The sequence below is a fragment of the Sinohyriopsis cumingii genome, chromosome 3, assembly GCF_028554795.1.
Source record: "Sinohyriopsis cumingii isolate HCF-2022 chromosome 3, ASM2855479v2, whole genome shotgun sequence".
NCBI lineage: Eukaryota > Metazoa > Mollusca > Bivalvia > Unionida > Unionidae > Sinohyriopsis > Sinohyriopsis cumingii.
In genome coordinates this window covers 3145391-3166049 of record NC_142963.1, presented here as the reverse complement: position 1 = coordinate 3166049, position 20659 = coordinate 3145391, and the positions used below count along the sequence as shown (strand labels likewise).

Sequence of the window (20659 nt, the reverse complement as noted above, 5' to 3'; positions counted from 1 at the left end):
CAGGAAAGTTGCCATAAGAGTGGTTTGCCTTTCTCGATGGGAATCGAACAGATGTGAGTAAAAAAGTATGTAAGACATAACTAATTATTAAATATTTATTATCTTTATTTAAAAAAAACAATATTATGGAATCATTGTAATAAAATTTATATCTGTTATTTGTGGTGCAAAACCACCTTGCCAGTAAAACTGGGATGCAAAACATCTGGCTGTAACTGTCACTGTCTGTCTGTCAGTTCCGTTTTCTGTAGAACTTGCTGCTTATGATATTTAGATGAATTTTCTGACATCAAATTTATCACCAGTGATGATATGGGCTGTCCCTAATTTTCATTTAGTCCAGTTGCTTTCAGTTATGTGTATTTAATTTGTATAGTTTTTTTTTCTTCTCCATGATTAAATGTTATATATAATTGTATTTTGGACTTGACCTTGTCCAAAATCATTTCATGTTTTATCTGTCTAGCAACACTGATTTGTAAACAACAGAATATATAGCTAGATATTTCTCTTTGTGAATTAAATATTAGGATCATTAACAATGGAAGTAAAGATGTTTATCTTAATCTGAGTCTAGGACGTTGGAATCCCCCCCCCATGAAAACTTGGTCTAGACTATACCAGATGTTAACCATATTTTTTATTATAATTTTAGTAACATATTTTATCTTGTTTACAACTAAGTTTTTTTAAATGACCTTTTGACCCTCATCCTGGTTCTACTTTTGTGACTTAGCTCTTTGTATAATCTTGTTTACTTGAGAAATTACTCATTCTTATATTAATATCTTCAGTGGATCCAGTATTATTGTTGTGTTCAGAATTTCATTTGGGTGGAATTATTTATTCAAATTATTATTCATGGAAATACAAAGTGCTCTTCTATAATATTCTTGGACTGGAACAATAATTTGGAGTTATAGTGATTTCAGAGAAGAACATGTTTGGATTATATTATTGTGATACATCAAAAGACTTCACACATAACCACACTACAGGCCACTGCCATATTAGCATATTCGAGACTATGGGCACATCAACCTATTCAGTGTTGGAATTTAATTGGAATACCACTGGAATTCAGTTGGAACTTTATACCTTTGGACTTGTGATACAACTTTTATGACTATTTGGGATTTAATTCACAATATTGTAAGTTCTTTTTAAATTTTCACTTTGTAATTTAGGGAAATAAATTATTTGTGAATTTTACAAAACTTTTTAGTTTTTGCTCTTTTCTGTTACTTAATTTAAGACCATAGAGCTGTAATGCTTTCACTTTTCCTTCTAAACCTAGGATGTTTGATGGCATTTGACACTTTTCCTTCCAAACCAAGGATGTCTGATGGCATTTGACACTTTTCCTTCTAAACCAAGGATGTCTGATGGCATTTGACACTTTTCCTTCTAAACCTAGGATGTCTGATGGCATTTTACACTTTTCCTTCTAAACCTAGGATGTCTGATGGCATTTTACACTTTTCCTTCTAAACCAAGAATGTTTGATGGCATTTGACACTTTTCCTTCTAAACCAAGGATGTCTGATGGCATTTTACACTTTTCCTTCTAAACCAAGAATGTCTAATGGCATTTTGCACTTTTCCTTCTAAACCAAGAATGTCTGATGGCATTTGACACTTTTCCTTCTAAACCAAGAATGTCTGATGGCATTTGACACTTTTCCTTCTAAACCTAGGATGTCTGATGGCATTTTACACTTTTCCTTCTAAACCTAGGATGTCTGATGGCATTTGACACTTTTCCTTCAAAACCAAGAATGTCTGATGGCAATTTGCACTTTTTCTTTTAAACTTAGGATGTCTGATGGCATTTGACACTTTTCCTTCTAAACCAAGAATGTCTGATGGCATTTTGCACTTTTTCTTTTAAACCTAGGATGTCCGATGGTATTTTACACTTTTCCTTCTAAGCTGAGGATCTTTGATGACATTTTACACTTTTCCTTCTGAACTGAGGATGTCTGACGACTATTTACACTTTTTACAACAATTTATTCCTTCATGTGCGACTTTTTACTTATTGCTTGAAATGCTTAGTGCTTACAGAGAAAGTGAGCTTTCATATGATCAGCTTGTTTTAGTCTTGGTACCCTTTCAAGTATGTTTCCTAATCTGTGAAACGGAATACACGAAGGCTAACATATCAGCAGAACAATACTGTGATTCTCAGTGCTTGGCTTTTGTCATCTTGTACGGTCAGTGGAAATAATAGCCAGTAATTATACAAGTAATAAAACCTAACATCTGATTAACACACGTTCGTAAGAATAATTGGATTACTTGCCTTCTTGTATGAAGTAAAGTTGCATTAGGCTTGTTGGAGCAAATGTCGACATGTTAAAGTTTGAAATGAAGAAAAATTATAAAGATTTCTGTCTGTAAGCCTTATTTTGTGGCTGTTCGTGAGGGGTAAATTTGACATCCCCTGGCCACATTAGAAGGGAGACATCTTAGTGGAGTAATCTGAAGACAAATTCATTAATCCCATGGGATTCTGGCCATATACAGTGGGTGGCTGCTGGTTGGGGAAGGGGGTGTTGAAGAGGGCGACCACTTTAAGACAGTATTTACATCACTTTTGAAAAATGTTTTTATGAATTCAGTTACTTTCATAAAATTAATATTTGTAATGTTTTCCTACCTGACACATTATTTGATTGGCTTGGGACTATTTTGAAGAGGTACTATAGGTAAATGAAAGTTACATAATTATGGTGAATCTTTGTAACCAAGAAGCACTCATTCCTTTGACATTAATGAATAAGAACGTTGTTGAGATTTATAACTGATTGACCTTGACTTTAAGCTGCAAGGTGACAAGTTCATCAAACATGGCTGAATATCCCTGCAAGGACATGAAAATACTGTGTTTGTGAATATGAAAATCCTATTTTTAACAAATTACAGAGACAAGTGTGTGTATGTCTTAGGGAAAAATTTGATAGTATGGTTACAGTGTGAACAGAACAGATAGGAAGAGTAATGAGATGTTTGTAGTGTGCTGATTTTCTGGTGGAACATCCAATGACCGTTGGTCACATTAAGTCAATCTTTTCCAAAGCAAAAACCAACAATAAAAATTTAGCATCTTATTATCTTTATTAAATATTAACAATTGTTTGAGTTATTTGATTGAACTAAATAAGAACTCTTGTTTTTTATTTTGAATCAGTATATTGCAATACTATCACAGTATTTCATTTAGTATGATATATCACAATATGATTTTAAATTTTGTACCAGCCCCTTATTTTGAACCTTATTTAATGGTGTTCATATTCCTACTGAATATAAAATGTTTCTTTTGATATCACTGTTATTTAGTCATATTTGGGGAATTAATATTGGTGTGAGTCAGTCATAATTGGGGCATTGAATGAATTCTGTGAAATCAGTGTTATTCAGTCATGTTCAGGGCATTGAATGAATTCTGTGAAATCAGTGTTATTCAGTCATATTCGGTGCATTAAATGAATTTTGTGAAATTGGTGTTATTCAGTCATTTTAGGGTCATTGAATGAATTTTATGAAATCAGTGTTATTCAGTCATATTAGGGGCACTGAATGAATTCTATGAAATTGGTGTTATTCAGTCATATTCAGGGCATTAAATGAATTTTGTGAAATTGGTGTTATTCAGTCATATTCAGGGCATCGAATGAATTCTGTGAAATCTATGTTATTCAGTCATATTTGGGGTATTGAATGAATTCTGTGAAATCTATTTTATTGAGTCACTAGGGGTATTGAATGAATTCTGTGAAATCTATGTTATTCAGTCATATTAGGATGGAGAATTATAAAGGAGGATTTCTTATTTCTGTCACACATGTAACTGATAGTATCTCTGGTGCATTCTGTGGTGTTGTACCATACAATCACAGTCTTCATTATAATAGGCATTGTTTATATACATTTCTGATTTTTGCATTACTAGTCTATTGCACTCATTAAGTCTAAATATCAGTATAACCTTGATGTTTATTTATAGGTCTTTTCTACAGCTTTTTTCTCAGTGTAAACTGTGTGGAGGTGGATGGTACCTTCATTTGAAACTTAATCAAATTTAATGAAAAACGACAGTTTTGGCATAAGTTTAGCTCTCAAAATGGCTTACTTGAAAGCATTGCATGTTTTTATGAAGAAATGTGTTCATTATTTACTTAATCTATATTTTGCTCTTGATGTATACACAGTTTAATCTGTAAAAAAATTCTTACGGACTATCATTATGTAATTCACTAAAAAAACAGGAAGAAGCAAAAAAATATCTAGTAGGTCAGATTTGAATACTTTCTTAAATACAAAAAATTTCTAAATATTTGTATTGCTAATAAATGGTTATATCTGTAGTCCTGTATAAATCATTAGATATCATAATATAATTCATCTTCCTTTTCTTACAACAAAATGCAAGGTTAATAAAGTACCATTGTTCTCTCCAAATTAAGTGTATTAATGTTCACAGAATTATGTATTACTGAAATTAATTGTTAAAAAAATTGTTTGTCAAGCAGACAGAGAATTTATTGAACACAGAAGAAAGGCATTGCGTCGTTACCTCAACATCATAGCAAGACATCCTCAGATGCATGATGATAAATTGGTCAAATTTTTCCTTACTTTCTCAGGATCAGTAAGTATATTTTTTTTTAGAAAACTCCATTCTCAATAAACTTATCCTGATTTAATACATAAATTATACAACCTTTTATACTTGTTATTTATTTAATCACAGTAAACCTCATCGCATTTCTTTTTTTCATACAGTTGTCCCACCTAAATTTTCACCAAATTTCAGTGACTTCTCTATATTCAGTGAGATGTATGCACTTTAATCCATAGAAAGAACAAAAGAACTAATGTGCAGCATATTTATTTCTTCAAAAGGCTTCGTTTTTCATTTTTTATTGTCAATTTATGTTATATACATTATTTCTTGCCCCAGTATGGTAGCATCTGTACTTCTGTCAACAAGAATAGAAAGGAATTTACTGGATTACAGACTTTCCCTGACTTCTCACAAGACCTAAATAAATGACACAACAATGTCTCATGCCCCTTCTTAGTCTGTTAAAGTAATTAACACCAAGTTTAATGCCATTCTTCTCCCAGAGTACTTTCCACAATTCTATACCAGAAAATGGTTTGCCACAACAGGTTAATTTGTAGGTTTTGTTAAAGATAGCTCAATTCATTCTCATTTAGTTACAAAATGGCCTTTCCTTGTGGTGTTTTAGCAACTCGATCTTAAGAGATTTTCTGCACATACTGGCAGACATTATGTTTATATTATGCTACACAGGAGGTCCAGAACTGTTAGAAAATTTGATTGATTTAGTCCTGAATTTGTCTGTTCATTTGACAAATATTTCAGTTCAGTTTCCATCTTGTGCAAGTTTGGGATTTTGTTTGGAATAACTAAAAAGCATTTTTCCTTCAAAATCAGTCACTTCAAGTAAGAGGTGATTATTAATCATTGTGGCTGAAAATTTCTGTCTCATAGTTGACAGTTTTTCCTGCATTAGTGTCTAATGTTTGTCAAATTGGAAAAACAAATACCTCAGAGTCAGTTGCAAATTTTTTTTATCCCTCGACTTTCATGTGAATTTTCCTTCTCCAAATCTTATTATCTGTCTTGTGAAAATAATTTAGGAAACTCATTTTATCCACATAGTAAATATCACATGACAAGATCATACCATGCATGTTGTTATTTAAATATGAGCACAGACAGCCCCTCAGTGTAATTGCATTGCTTCAATATATAAAATTGCACATGGAAGTTGATCTTCTGTATAATCAGTTAATTAAAGAGTCATTACTGTTATTTAATCAGTTCATAAAGGAAACTGACACTCACTCTGGTAAAGTGCCTTTCAATTTTTTTGTATTGCATTGCTGGAATGAAATCAGGGGGTAATCAAGTAAATAAGAACTCTTACGAAAGGTTTAAAGTCATGCATATATAAATGTACTCTGCACAATATAGGTTTTATTTAACTATTACAATAAAATGAATAAATGAGAATCTAAAATGAAATTAAAAGTATGGCTGTTTATTTGATCCAGATACCTCTACCTGAACAAGCAGACTATGTCATTGATGACTTAAAACCTTAATACAGCATTATGGAACAGATAAGAAATCTGGCATCTTTAGTCAGCAAAGTATTGATTAAGGACTTTGGCAGAGTTCACATTAGTGAAAACTATGATTTTGGAGCAGAGATATCCAAGAAACAATACCTATGAGCTGTGGAAAATTGTACATAACTATCATAAAGAACAGTCTGAGCTTATTGGAGCTCACTAAACTAGCTATGCATATACCCCTTCAAACAGGAGCCAGAGGGTTCTCAGCACAGAACATTATTCATATAAGGAACAGATTATGGTCAGAAACAATCAGCATTTTAATACTTGTACTACAAGAAAGGACATCTTTTGAGGATTTTGATTTCAATAGAGCCTTCATACAGAGGAGCAGAAAGAATGAAAGACAAATTAAGTGTTAGGTTAATATTGAACTATGGCTGACCCCCCCCCCCCCATATTAGTATTTTCTACTATCCCCTTATTTTTGGGTGACTGGGGGGTATCATCCATTTAGATCAATCGTGGCAGCATCTCTGTAATTGGCTCATCAATATTTGTGTTGAGTAAACACAATATAACAAGGTCATTTAAAAACACTACTGATTAATCATACCTGGTCTATTTTGTTTAAAGTGTTTTGATTGGTTGATAATTTTGTCCCTTAGCCCAACATGCAGCTCAGAAATAATCGAACAAATTTTGTTTTAATATTCAAGAATGCAGATCCTATGTTCTTACTAGAGGTCCACACAAGGGCAAAAGGCAATCAGAAATTTTCAGATGGTGATTATTTTCAGTTAAAACTGCAGATTTATTGAAAATTCTATAGTAGCCCTTTCAATGAAGAGCTAACTATCGGAAATTTAACTGTTTTTATTGGGTCAAATGGAACCATTTGGAAATTTTTTGCATCAGTTTAGGAGATCAGGAGTCCAAATCTTGAAATTAAGCATATATTGGTGTCTTACCATTCAGGTTTAAAATTAGCGTTTATAAAAATTATTGTGCAAACAATACAGAATTTACAGGAAATATGAGGAAAGCTTCTAAGAGTTCAGATCAGATTAAGAGAAAATTCATTGACAAAAACATCATATAGTAGAATGGATTTTTATCCAACTTCAGTTAATTTGCTATTAAATTTGTGCAACAAATTGTGTAGTAGTCCTTTCCTGACTGAACATTTTGCCCCAACAGTCTCAGCTTCTTACCCTGGTATCTTCATCTATTTACAAAATGCTTGAAATAAACAATAAATGCTACAGTATCTATTTTTTGATCCAATGCCATTTTCTCTTCAGTCAAATTGTTTAAATGATTTGACAGATGAAGATCCAAAGCTTTAATTTGTGATCACAACATTGTGTGATAGTCTGATATGAGTTGTCTGCAGTTGTAATAATGTATCCAGATAAACGGTGCCTCTAGTGCAGGTGTACACACACATACATGAAATGTATGTATCATAGGCTGAAGTAATGTTTGTTTCTCTGGAAGTTGGATTTTCTTTTACCTTTGAATACCATGCTCTTTTGTAGGATAAATCAGCATGGACAGTAGTCTAATGATGCTAAAACAAATGTGTATAAGACGTTTCAAAGGCAATAATATATAGGTATTATATTCCTTTTATAGGCTTATGATAGGATGTATCTTTTTCATGGTGAAATGTAGACAACAATCTCATATAATATATTTTCGTGTTTTAATTACAAATGTTCTTTTAACAAAACTTGGAGTGCGTAAACAATGAATGTACTGAACTACTAGCAGAAGTAACAAAGGGAATTAATAGAAATATGCTGTAAGATTGTACCTGGTAAAGAAAGTAAATACTAAAGATATGCACCATACTTGTTTCTGTTTAGAGGAATTAACCCAGGGAATTACTAAATTTGTCATTTGTATAAATGTGTTTTTCAGGATGTCCAACACAAGTTACGAGAGCACTTCAGAGGCATTCCAGATGAATTTATGAGCAGTAATCTAGCCAGCAAAGCAAAGGTTAGTCTCTAAACATTTACATGTCAGTGCAGTCAATGCATACATGTAACTCCTTATCCATTGAACAAATATTCTGCTGTAGATTGAATATGCTGCTATTTTTGTAAATTTTGTCAGTAAAGACAATAGAATCAATAGCATAATTTTAATTTTAAGCAAATAAAGATGTTGGTGGAGTTTGAGTTCTGTTTCTACCTTGATTTTAACATCTCAAACAAGAGATAGGGTTTTTGAGTTCTGCTTCTACCTTGATTTTAACATCTCAAACAAGAGATAGGGTTTTTGAGTTCTGTTTCTACCTTGATTTTAACATCTCAAACAAGAGATAGGGTTCAGATGATAAAGACTGATACTATCTAACTGGCTTTTTTTAAGAGACTTTCATGAGAATGCAAAGTAGTCTGTCAGTTTCATGAGAATGTACAGTAGCCTGTCAGTTTCATGAGAATGTACAGTAGCCTCATCAGTTTCATGAGAATGTACAGTAGCCTGTCAGTTTCATGAGAATGTACAGTAGCCTCATCAGTTTCATGAGAATGTACAGTAGCCTGTCAGTTTCATGATAATGTACAGTAGCCTGTCAGTTTCACGAGAATGTACAGTAGCCTGTCAGTTTCATTATAATGAACAGTAGCATGTCAGTTTCATGAGAATGTACAGTAGCCTCATCAGTTTCACGATAATGAACAGTAGCATGTCAGTTTCATGAGAATGTACAGTAGCCTCATCAGTTTCATGAGAATGTACAGTAGCCTGTCAGTTTCATGATAATGTACAGTAGCCTGTCAGTTTCATGATAATGTACAGTAGCCTGTCAGTTTCATAAAATGTACAGTAGCCTGTCAGTTTCATGATAATGAACAGTAGCATGTCACTTTCATGACAATGTACAGTAGCCTGTCAGTTTCATGATAATGAACAGTAGCATGTCAGTTTCATGAGAATGTACAGTAGCCTCATCAGTTTCATGAGAATGTACAGTAGCCTGTCAGTTTCACGATAATGTACAGTAGCATGTCAGTTTCATGATAATGTACAGTAGCCTGTCAGTTTCATAATAAACAGTAGCATGTCAGTTTCACGAGAATGTACAGTAGCCTGTCAGTTTCATGATAATGTACAGTAGCCTGTCAGTTTCATGATAATGTACAGTAGCATGTCAGTTTCATGATAATGTACAGTAGCCTGTCAGTTTCACGATAATGTACAGTAGCCTGTCAGTTCAGGTTATTAGTATCATTGTATTTGCCACATTTCTATGTGTATGAAATGTTTCATACACACTTTCATTGTGTCCAGTCTTGAATATAAACTCCATGTTGACAAATTAGTAGAGGTTAAAGTACTTGTACACATAAACAGAAGGCTTGTTAGAACAGAAGTAATTTATCAAGCTGTCTTGGAATCTGTACATTGAAGGCTTGTTGATGTAGATGTAATTTATCAAGCTGTCTTGGTATCTGTACGTCAACAATTTCTGGTAACATATTTGCTCTACAAAATAACTAACATGTGTTCTCTGCAAATTTGTACAAGATATAGGTGATTAAAAGGGTCTCTATTAACTAGATTTACCTTTTTATTTTATATGGATTGATAGTATATCCATGCTCTTCTAATTGCAGTATTTGTTAACCAGGAGATAATTCAGCAATGTTTCTAAAACTCTGTGTGGCTGTGTTTCTAAAACTTTCTGGGTATCTGTGTTTATGAAACTGTGTGTGTATCTGTGTTTCTAAAACTCTGTGTGGGTATCTGTGTTTCTATAACTCTATGTGTGGGTATGTGTTTCTAAATCTTTGTGGAAATTTGTGTTATTTTAAACTGTGTGTGGATATCTATGTTTCTAAAACTGTGTGTGTGGGTATTTGTGTTTCTAAAACAGTATGGGTCTCTGTGTTTCTGATATTGTGTATAGGTATCTTTTTCTAATACTGTGTGTGGATATCTGTTTCTAAAACTGTGTGGGTATCTGTGTTTCTAAAACTGTGTGTGTGGATATCTGTGTTTCTAAATCTCTGTGTGTGGGTATCTTTGTTTCTAAAACTGTGTGGGTATCTTTGTTTCTAAAACTGTGAGTATCTGTGTTTCTAATACTGTGTGTGGATATCTGTGTTTCTAAAATGCTATGTGTGGGTATCCATGTTTCTAAAACTATGTGGGTATCTGTTTTTAAAACTCTATTGGTTGATATCTGTATTTCTAAAACTGTGGGTATCAGTGTTTTCAATACTATAAATGTGTATGTTTCTAAAACTATGTGTGTGTATCTGTGTTTCTAAAACTGTGTGGGTATCAGTGTTTCAAAAACTGTGTGTGGGTATCTGTGTTTCTAAAACTGTGTGTGGGTATTTGTGTTTCTAAAACTGTGTGTGGGTATTTGTGTTTCTAAAACTGTGTGTGGGTATTTGTTTCTAAAACTCTGTGTGGATATCTGTGTTTCTAAAACTGTGTATGGGTATTTGTTTCTAAAACTCTGTGTGGATATCTGTGTTTCTAAAACTGGGGGGGTATCGTTGTTTTTAATACTATATGTGGGTATGTTTCTAAAACTTTGTGTGGGTATCCTTGTTTCTAAAACTCTATGTTTGTGAATCTGTGTTTTGAAAACAACATATGTGGGTATCTGTTTCTAAAATTTAGCAGGTTATGATTCATTGCCATCAACTGCTTCAACATAGATTTCATGCACATCTACAGTAGTAGTGGCCTCAGTACTTTCATAAAAATAATTGTTGGTATCCAACAGTGGGTTTTAAGATTCCCAAGTTTGATTAGACTGTTTATACAATTAGACTGCCTTCCTTTAACATGAATAGTTCGGTCTTGAGGGGAATCCAGTATACAGAGGTTTCAGTTTTTAGGAGTTTCACTGTAGTTGGAAAAGAATGATTGTGGCCTCAAGACATAATGCATGCAAATATCTTCAGTAAAAATTTCCAACTCGGGGTTTTTTCTTTGAGTCTAGACACACGAACGTCATGGAAGTTGCAATATTGAATATGTAGGAGGTCATGTAATGAACTCTTATATTTTAATTGGTTTCGCTTCCTACAGGCAGCAAATCTTTTATCAGCACGAGGGTGCTTGTATGTATGTATGTATGTACGTACGTACATATGCATGTATGTATATGTGTGTGTGTGTGTGTGTGTGTGTGTATGTATGTATATATTACCATTTAGTAGCACCTGAACACATTAATGGATATATGGTGCCAGTTTATAGTTAAATTATAAAAACATAAATGAAGACTTGCACACAAATTCAGGAAGAACTCTTCCAGATAAACAAACTTTCTTTGACTAGCTACATATGCTAAGGGTTAATCTGGAATAAAGTAGATTGACAACCTTTTATAAGCAAAGACAGGGCTGCATATGCTCTCAGGTCTGCTGAAATGATTGTGATCCCTGAACAATGTTAGGAGGAGATATGGGGTGTTTTGCCTGCTTCTCTGTTTATTTTACCTTGTGTTTGTATGTTTGCATGTTCATTCATTCAGTAGTCAGTCAGTCAGTCATTCATTCAGTCAGTCAGTTTTCATTCTATGTGGATGGCTCACTGTTGGGGTAAGCAAGGGCCCTATCAATTTTAGAGTATAAAGATCAAGGGAAGTCTGTGTGACTGAAAGAAGAAAAATGGTTTCTGCATAACAGCTTGAGTTCTCAACCATCTACAGTTGCCAAGGTTTGTTGATGGCTTGGGTAAAGTTGTGACCTATTGATTATGGGGTCAAAAGGTAGAAGGCCAAGGCCACTGACTGAAAAGAGAAAAATGGTTTCTGCATAGCAACATTAGTTCTGCATCACAGAACTAAACAAATTTTTGTGGATGGTTTACACGTGGGGTTAGGAAGAAGTCTACTGATTTTGGGGTCTAAAGGTCAAAGATCAAGGTCATTGTGACTGACAGAAGAAAAGCAGCATCTACATACAAAATTTAATTTATTTGCATGGTGAACTACTAACACATGGCAGGCATATAACATGTCATTCATTCCAAACGTGCACTACACCCTTAATATTTTGAGTCCTGTTTTCCTACACTGATGAAAATTGAGTTGTGGTTGCACCTTAGAGAGTAATTTAATTATACTAAAACTGTGACACTGTGACCTAATTTTCACAATTTATTTACTTTTGTATTTTTATTATGATGCATCTTCATAATTAATATATTTAAATAATTTTTTGTTGCCTCCATGGTGACATAGATATTAGGTTACGTTAGATCCATAATCAATGGTTGTTGTTGTTGTTGTTGTTGTTGTTATAGGGTTTAACGCCATTTTTCAGCACAAGATAGGCTATACATGGCAGCCAGTATTAATGGTGGAGGAAGAACCGGGAAAACCCCGGAAAGAACCACCGACCCACGAGAAGCTACCGGCAAGCTTTCTCACATATCCACATTTGCCGAGCCCGAGACTCGAACCCACGCAGACAGAGGTGAGATGGCAGTGATCCGTGATGGACAGCGCTTTAGACCACTCGGCCACTCGGGGCCCCTCCATAATCAATGGTTAACAGGTTCTGAATTTGTCCAGACCAGCCTGTGTGCACTGTTATGGCATATCTCTGTGCAAGGCATTTAACTCAGGTTTCCTTGGCATCTATCTTGAAATCGATTCTTATTTTGTTGGCTGCTTCAGATGGCAAGGGGATTCATGTAAACACCTTGTTTTAACCTAAGTCATCACAAGTGAAAATATAGAGCTAAATGGTTGAAGAAACATATTGTTGGTATAAAACATGACATCATGAGTCAGGTTACCAGTACTGGTATTAGACTGATAAATTGTAATGAAAGAATGACGAAAATAGATGATAATCAGACATTCCATGATCATTATTATTAAGCTTGTTATAAATCAATTGAAAATTTGATACATATTGACTTTACCCTGTTTGATTCATTCATAACATCCACCCAGCTGTAAACGGCACAAAGATATGCTGTTCCATATTGTGATGACAGATCATGATCTATATATTTGCTGTTTAATCTAAATCATACATGGAATGAAAAGTATAGATGCTGCTCTTCTAGCTAGCGTAGCAGCAAATCAGGGTCTACACTGTTTGCAGTTGGGGGCAAGTCATACACTATGCTTGGAATAATTACCATATGCACTCATTGATAAGTCACATCCAACTGCAAAAAAGCATAGACCCTGATCTGCTGTCATTCAGGGTTCGTGTTGTTGATAGGGCTTTACAAACTGCTTAGACCCTAATATGCTGGTGCATCATGTAATGGTAGATTTGGGTCTGTGCCCTTTGGAGTTGGATATGACTTAAAAGGAAGTATACATGGTATAATATGTATTCATACTTTTGCCGTTATTCTTTCCTCTACCAGGATTTGGTTCCCATGGATACCCAGACACAGCTAGCCAGTAGCAAGGAGCACATAAGGCTGCTGTATAATAGTATATGCAAACTAAAAGACATAGCAGAAAGAATGGTTATCAGGTCCACTAACTATGCCAGTGATATGATTCAAATAGGAAGGGAATTAAGGTAATATGACCAGTCTAAATATTGTTTGTTTGTTTATTTCACATGTATAAATGTTTATATACTCTGTGAGTAGAGAAGAAAAAGAAGTAAATGGTATTTTGATAGAACCAGCAGAAAGACTTGTGTGAATTCAGTATTTTTTATTGTGGAGGTACCAAGCTCTGGATTTTGTTTGCTGATTGCCGCAAATCACACATTTAAGGGCTGTTGGTAATACAGATAAGCTTAACAGGGTGGGTAGGTATAGTATAGTAAAATATTACATACATTATGTGAAAAAAATTATAATTTATTAACTTTCAAAAATTGTCATTTAAATGTTCTGGGACAATGTTTTGCAGACAAAGGCTCTTCCAGTAAAACATACCTGTGATACAGGGAAGGCACTTTTAATATGGGGTACTCACTCATAGATGCAATTTAGAATTTTCTTAAAATTTTAATATGAACTCTGCGTTATCAACAGTAAGAGTCAAATTAAAAAGAAAAATTAAATCAGATTTCAAACTGATGAGGTAAGATATATGAGCAGATGCATACATTAGAGGAAGGTACTTATTCAGTTCTTCTGAATGTTACAATTGTTGCTAATGATAAATGTTATGATAAGTGGAGTGCATCATGCCTAGTGATGATAAATACAACATGTATGCATCTTATATCCATGTACAGTGATATGTCAAATAGGCCACATAATGGGAAAGAAATTACACTTATCGGTATAGTTAGTTATATACATATTAGTGGAGATTTGTTGACATTTTTCTGTATTTTTGATAAATAGTAATTTTGTTGTTTGTGGCATTTGAAAACTAAGTGAATCAGTTGTCATTGTTTTACATTGCAGTTATTTGCAGAGACATGGGGTGCTTTAGAAAGCAGGATATAAGGAGGCAGCTTAATGTGGTCTACATAAAGGGGAAATATTAGACCAAAATCATACATTTTGACTTGAACCCATTACAAGAATACCAATATATTGGTTAGAGATATAAATTCAAGATTCATTAATCAATTAAGTATCAGCTGGAGTAGAGTAGAGAGATACATGAGCAGCATATACAGAAAGACATGAGCAGAGAATATAAAAAGTATTCCAGACTGTTTATTTTGGGGATCATCATAATGTTTAGGACTAAAAATTGTGTAATTATTGTCATTACCAAAATACATGGAGAATTGTGTCTTTGTCTTCGTTATGAAATGCTGTGTATGGCTAATACAGGCCTCCCTACCTTTTTTAGAACTGCTGTCACGGTTGTTCAGAAATGACTAGAATCCATTTTATTTGCAAAGAGTATGTGCAGGAAAACAGCTCATGTTCAATTTCCCCGGGTCTTATACAAATCTACTTCTCCTTGCCACTAAATTGATTATTCACAAGTGTCAGTGGCATTTCATTTTCACTATAATCTGACTCAGTATTGTCATATACTGCATCAAAATCTGTGGACAAAAAGGTATGCACATTTTTATTAGAAGTTATTCTTTTGCACACTTACTGCTAAATGATGCATGATACTTAATTGAAAGAAATGGGACATCACTATTATCATAATATTTAACCATTTCCTCACAGAATACCATCCCCCACCCAGTTGTACTAAGTATTGCATTACCAATCGCCCTCATGAACCCAATAGAACATGCCTATGTTAGATTGTCCGTTTCTATTAATGGAATATTTATGAATTTACAACCAAAACTGTAATGTTTTGCAAAGCCAATAATGCAGCAAAAATAAATCACAGTACACCATTCCATCAATAACTCATGCCCTTAAAACTTATGAAGCCACTTATAAAACAGAGTCCAGCATGGATACCATTTTTTTAAACTTGAAAATACCAATGAAATATTTCTCTAAATGGTTATCGATAAAACTTATTGAGCTAAATAATCAAATTTAAAAAGTTTCTTGAAAAGCTTAAATTCATTGACAACATAAATAGATACTGATGTCATAAGATAAATAGATACTGATGTCATAACATAAATAGATACTGATGTAATTGAAATCAGCATAAATAAATTAAATAGATTTTTGCCCTTAACAAGGTTTCAATGAAATTGATGGAAAATGTTTAATTATTTATTGCTAACATTTCAGTGCAATAAGTAATGATAGTACACCCATAACCTCCTGGACAACAGGTACTAGCGAATCATGGGGCAGGTTGAAGAAAGGATTCAAACACTTATCAGTGGAGTTTGCCACCCTGGGGGATAAGGCATGTCAAGAGGTAAGATTTGTGTATTGAGTATCAACATACACTTGTCAGTGGGGTTTGCCACTTTGGGGGCTAAGGCATGTCATAAGGTATTTATTACATTAAAAAATGATTAAAACACTTCTCAGTGGAGTTTGTCACCCAGGGGGATACGGGTTATCAGGAGGTAAGAATACAGAAAGAGGAGATTCAAACACTTGGCAGTGGAGTTTACAACAGTGGAGGCTAAGGCATGTCAGGCGGTAAGATTTGTTTATTAAATACCATCAAATACTTGTCAGTGGAGTTTACCACTCCGGAGACTAAGGCATGTCATTTTGGTAAAATTTCTGTATTAAATACCATCAAATACTTGTCAGTGGAGTTTACCACTCTGAGGACTAAGGCATGTCAGGAAGTATGATTTGTGTATTCCATACCATCAAATTCCATACCATCAAATACTTGTCAGTGGAGTTTACCACTCTGGGGACTAAGGCATGTCATTTTGGTAAAAATTTTGTATTAAATACCATCAAATACTTGTGAGTGGAGTTTACCACTCTGAGGACTAAGGCATGTCAGGAGGTAAGATTTGTTTATTAAACACCATCAAATACTTGTCAGTGGAGTTTACCACTCTGGGGACTAAAGCATGTAAGGAGGTAAGATTTGTGTATTAAATACCATCAAATACTTGTCAGTGGAGTACCACTCTGGGGAATAAGGCATGTCATTTTGGTAAGATTTGTGTATTAAATGCCATCAAATACTTGTCAGTGGAGTTTACCACTCTGGGGACTAAGGCATGTCATTTTGGTAAGATTTGTGTATTAAATACCATCAAATACTTGTCAGTGGAGTTTACCACTCTGAGGGCTAAGGCATGTCAGGATGTAAGATTGGTGTATTGAATACCATCAAATACTTGTCAGTGGAGTTTACCACTCTGAGGACTAAGGCATGTCAGGAAGTATGATTTGTGTATTAAATACCATCCAATACTTCTCAGTGGAGTTTAGCACTCTGGGGGCTAAGGCATGTCAGGATGTAAGATTGGTGTATTGAATACCATCAAATACTTGTCAGTGGAGTTTACCACTCTGGGGACTAAGGCATGTCATTTTGGTAAAATTTTTGTATTAAATACCATCAAATAATTGTCAGTGGAGTTTACCACTCTGAGGGCTAAGGCATGTCAAGATGTAAGATTGGTGTATTGAATACCATCAAATACTTGTCAGTGGAGTTTACTACTCTGGGGGCTAAGGCATAAGGAGATAAGATTTGTTTATTGCATACCATCAGATGCTTGTCATTATAGTTTAGCACTCTGAGGGCTAAGGCATGTCAGCAGGTAAGATTTGTGTATTAAATACCATCAAATATTTGTCAGTGGAGTTTAGCACTCTGGGGGCTAAGGCATGTCAGTAGGTAAGATTTGTGTATTAAATACCATAAGATAGGATTCAAATACTTGTCAGTGAAGTTTGCCACTCTCAGGGCTAAGGCATGTCAGGAGATAAGATTTGTGTATTGAATATCATATAACAGGTATTTTTAGCTATAGACATTTAGCAGTCTTAGAATGTGAATGTGAAAAAAATTCAAGAAAAAATTATCACCATATATATTATACACCACCACAACCCCACATCTGATCTCCTATCACTGAAATATAACTGATAAAGCATAAGATTTACTTTTCTTTGACTAATTGCTACATGTTGCATAATCAAAATATACAAAATATCTTTAGAGGGACCATGAACCTTGGTTTTGATTATTTCTTTAAATGGAAGTATAATATGAATTTTCATCACTATAGACAGAGTATTGGGTATCATATGAACTTTCATCACTTTAGACAGGGTATTGAGTATCATGAACTTTCATCACTATAGATAGAGTATAGAGTATCATATGAACTTTCATCACTTTAGACAGAGTATTGAGTATCATACAAACTTTTCATCACTATAGACAGGGTATTGAGTATCATACAACCTTTTCATCACTATAGACAGGTATTGAGTATCGTATGAACTTTCATCACTATTGACAGGATATTGAGTATCATTTGAACTTTTCATCACTATCAACAGGATATTAAGTATCAAATGAACTTTATCAGTATAGATAGAGTATTGAGTATCATATGAACTTTCATCACTATAGACAGAGTATTGAGTATCATATGAACTTTCATCACTGTTGACAGGATATTGAGTATCATTTGAACTTTTCATCACTATCAACAGGATATTAAGTATCATATGAACTTTATCACTATAGACAGAGTATTGAGTATCATATGAACTTTCATCACTATAGACAGTATTGAATATTATATAAACTATTCGTCACTATAGACAGAGTATTGAGTATCATGAACTTTCATCACTATAGACAGAGTATTGAGTATCATATGAACTTTCATCACTATTGACAGGGTATTGAGTATCATATGAACTTTATCACTATTGACAGAGTATTGAGTATCATATAAACTTTCATCACTATAGACAGAGAATTGAGTATCATATGAACTTTCATCACTATCGACAGGTTATTGAGTATCATAAACTTTTCATAACTATTGACAGAGTATTGAGTATCATATGAACTTTCATCACTATTGACAGGGTATTGAGTATCATATAAACTTTGATCACTATAGACAGAGTATTGAATATCATATAAACTTTCATCACTGTAGACAGAGAATTGAGTATCAAATAAACTTTCATCACTGTAGACAGAGTATTAAATATCATATAAACTTTCATCACTGTAGACAGAGTATTGGGTATCAAATAAACTTTCATCACTGTAGACAGAGTATTGAAAATCATATAAACTTTCATCACTGTAGACAGAGTATTGAGTATCATATAAACTTTCATCACTATAGACAGAGTATTGGGTATCATAAACTTTCATCACTGTAGACAGAGTATTGAGTATCAAATAAACTTTCATCATTGTAGACAGAGTATTGAATATCATATAAACTTTCATCACTGTAGACAGAGTATTGAGTATCATATAAACTATTCATCACTATTGATAGGATATTGAGTATCAAATAAACTTTAATTACTATAGACAGAGTATTGAGTATCTTTTGAACTTTTTAGTAGATGTGATTGATTAAAAAACTGTATATGATTGATTAAAAATCTGTCTGTTTAGTAGATATGATTGAAAAAGCAGACTGGTTAGTGCATATAATTGACTAAGCAGCTGTCTATTTAGTAGATATGATTCATTAAGAAGCTGACCATTTAGTAGGTATGATTAATTAAAAATCTGTCTGTTTAGTAGATATGATTGATTACAAAGCTGTTTGCTGTCTATTTAGTAGGTATGATTAAGAGGCTATTTTGTAGGTATTATTAATTAAAAAGCTGTCTGTTTAGTAGATTTGATTGATTAAGAAGCTGTCTGTTTAGTTGATATTGATTAAAAAGCTGTTTATGATTGAATAAGATGTCTATTTAGTAGATATGATTAAGATGTCTATTTAGAAGATATGATTGATTAAGATGTCTATTTAGTAGATATGATTGATTAAGAAGCTGTCTATTTAGTAGATATGATTGATTAAGAAGCTGACTATTTAGTAGTTATGATTGATTAAAAAGCTGTCTATTTAGTAAATATGATTGATTAAAAAGCTGTCTTTGATTAAAAAGCTGTCTATTTAGTAAATATGATTGACTAAAAAGCTGTCTTTGATTAAAATGCTGTCTATTTAGTAGGTATGATTGATTAAGAGGCTGACTATTTAGTAGGTATGATTAATAAAAAAGCTGTCTATTTAGTAGATTTGTTAGAGTAAACAGTCTATTTAGTAGATATGATTAAAAAGCTATGATTGATTAAAAAAAACTCTGTAGATATGATTAATTACAAAATTGTCTATTTAGTATATACAATTGATTAAAAAAGCTGCCTGTGATTGATTAAGCTGCTGTCTATTTAGTAGATATGATTGATTAAAAAGCTGTTCATGATTGATTAAAAAGCTGTCTATTAAGCAGATATGATTGATTAAAAAGCTGTCTATTTAGTAGATGTGATTGATTTAGAAGCTGTCTGTTTAGTAGATATTGATTAAAAAGCTGTCTGATTGATTAAGAAGCTGTCTATTTAGTAGATATGATTGATTATGAGGCTGTCTGTTAAGTAGACATGATTGACTAAAAAGCTGTCTGTGATTGATTAAGAAGCTGTCTGTTTAGTATACATGATTAAGAAGCTGTCTATTTAGTAGATATGATTAATTAAGAAGCTGTCTATTGAGTATGTGTGATTGATTAAAAAGCTTTCTATTTAGTAGATATGATTGATCAAAAAGCTGTCTGGTTAGTAGGTATGATTGATTATGAGTCTGTCTATTTAGTAGTTATGATTGATTAAGAAGCTATTTAGTGAATATGATTGACCAAGAAGCTGTCTGTTTAGTAGATATTATTAATTAAAACGCTGTCTACTAAGTATGTATGATTGATTAAAAAGCTGTCTGTTTGGTGGATATGATTGAGACTATTACCATATATGCGTCTAGTCCAAATGCAAACAGTATATACTCTGATCTGATTTTATACAATGCATCTGAAGATCAGGGTCTATGTGTTTTGTTCTAGTGACTAAACCTAACAAACTGAAATGATCCAGATCTGCACTTTGCAGTTGGACATATTAGCAAGTGTGTGAGAGAGTGTGTTATTTGGATTTTTGACATATCTCAAACAATTTTTTAGATTATCACTAAGATGTCTGCAGTGCAATTTA

General features: G+C 33.4%; 1 protein-coding gene across 2 annotated transcripts in view; it reads left to right on the top strand.

Annotated features, from left to right (window-relative positions):
• Positions 1-20659, top strand: part of LOC149802355 (sorting nexin-8-like) — a 45893-nt gene that overhangs the window by 12394 nt on the left and 12840 nt on the right. Inside the window, exons 6-9 of one of the 2 annotated variants that reach the window (XM_089951586.1) lie at positions 4539-4657; positions 8044-8124; positions 13489-13649; positions 15760-15892. In XM_089951586.1, the coding sequence (XP_089807712.1) occupies positions 4539-4657; positions 8044-8124; positions 13489-13649; positions 15760-15892 (494 nt within the window). Of the gene's footprint in view, positions 1-4535; positions 4658-8043; positions 8125-13488; positions 13650-15759; positions 15893-20659 lie in introns of both variants that reach the window. The other variant, XM_089951585.1, reaches the window with a different exon arrangement.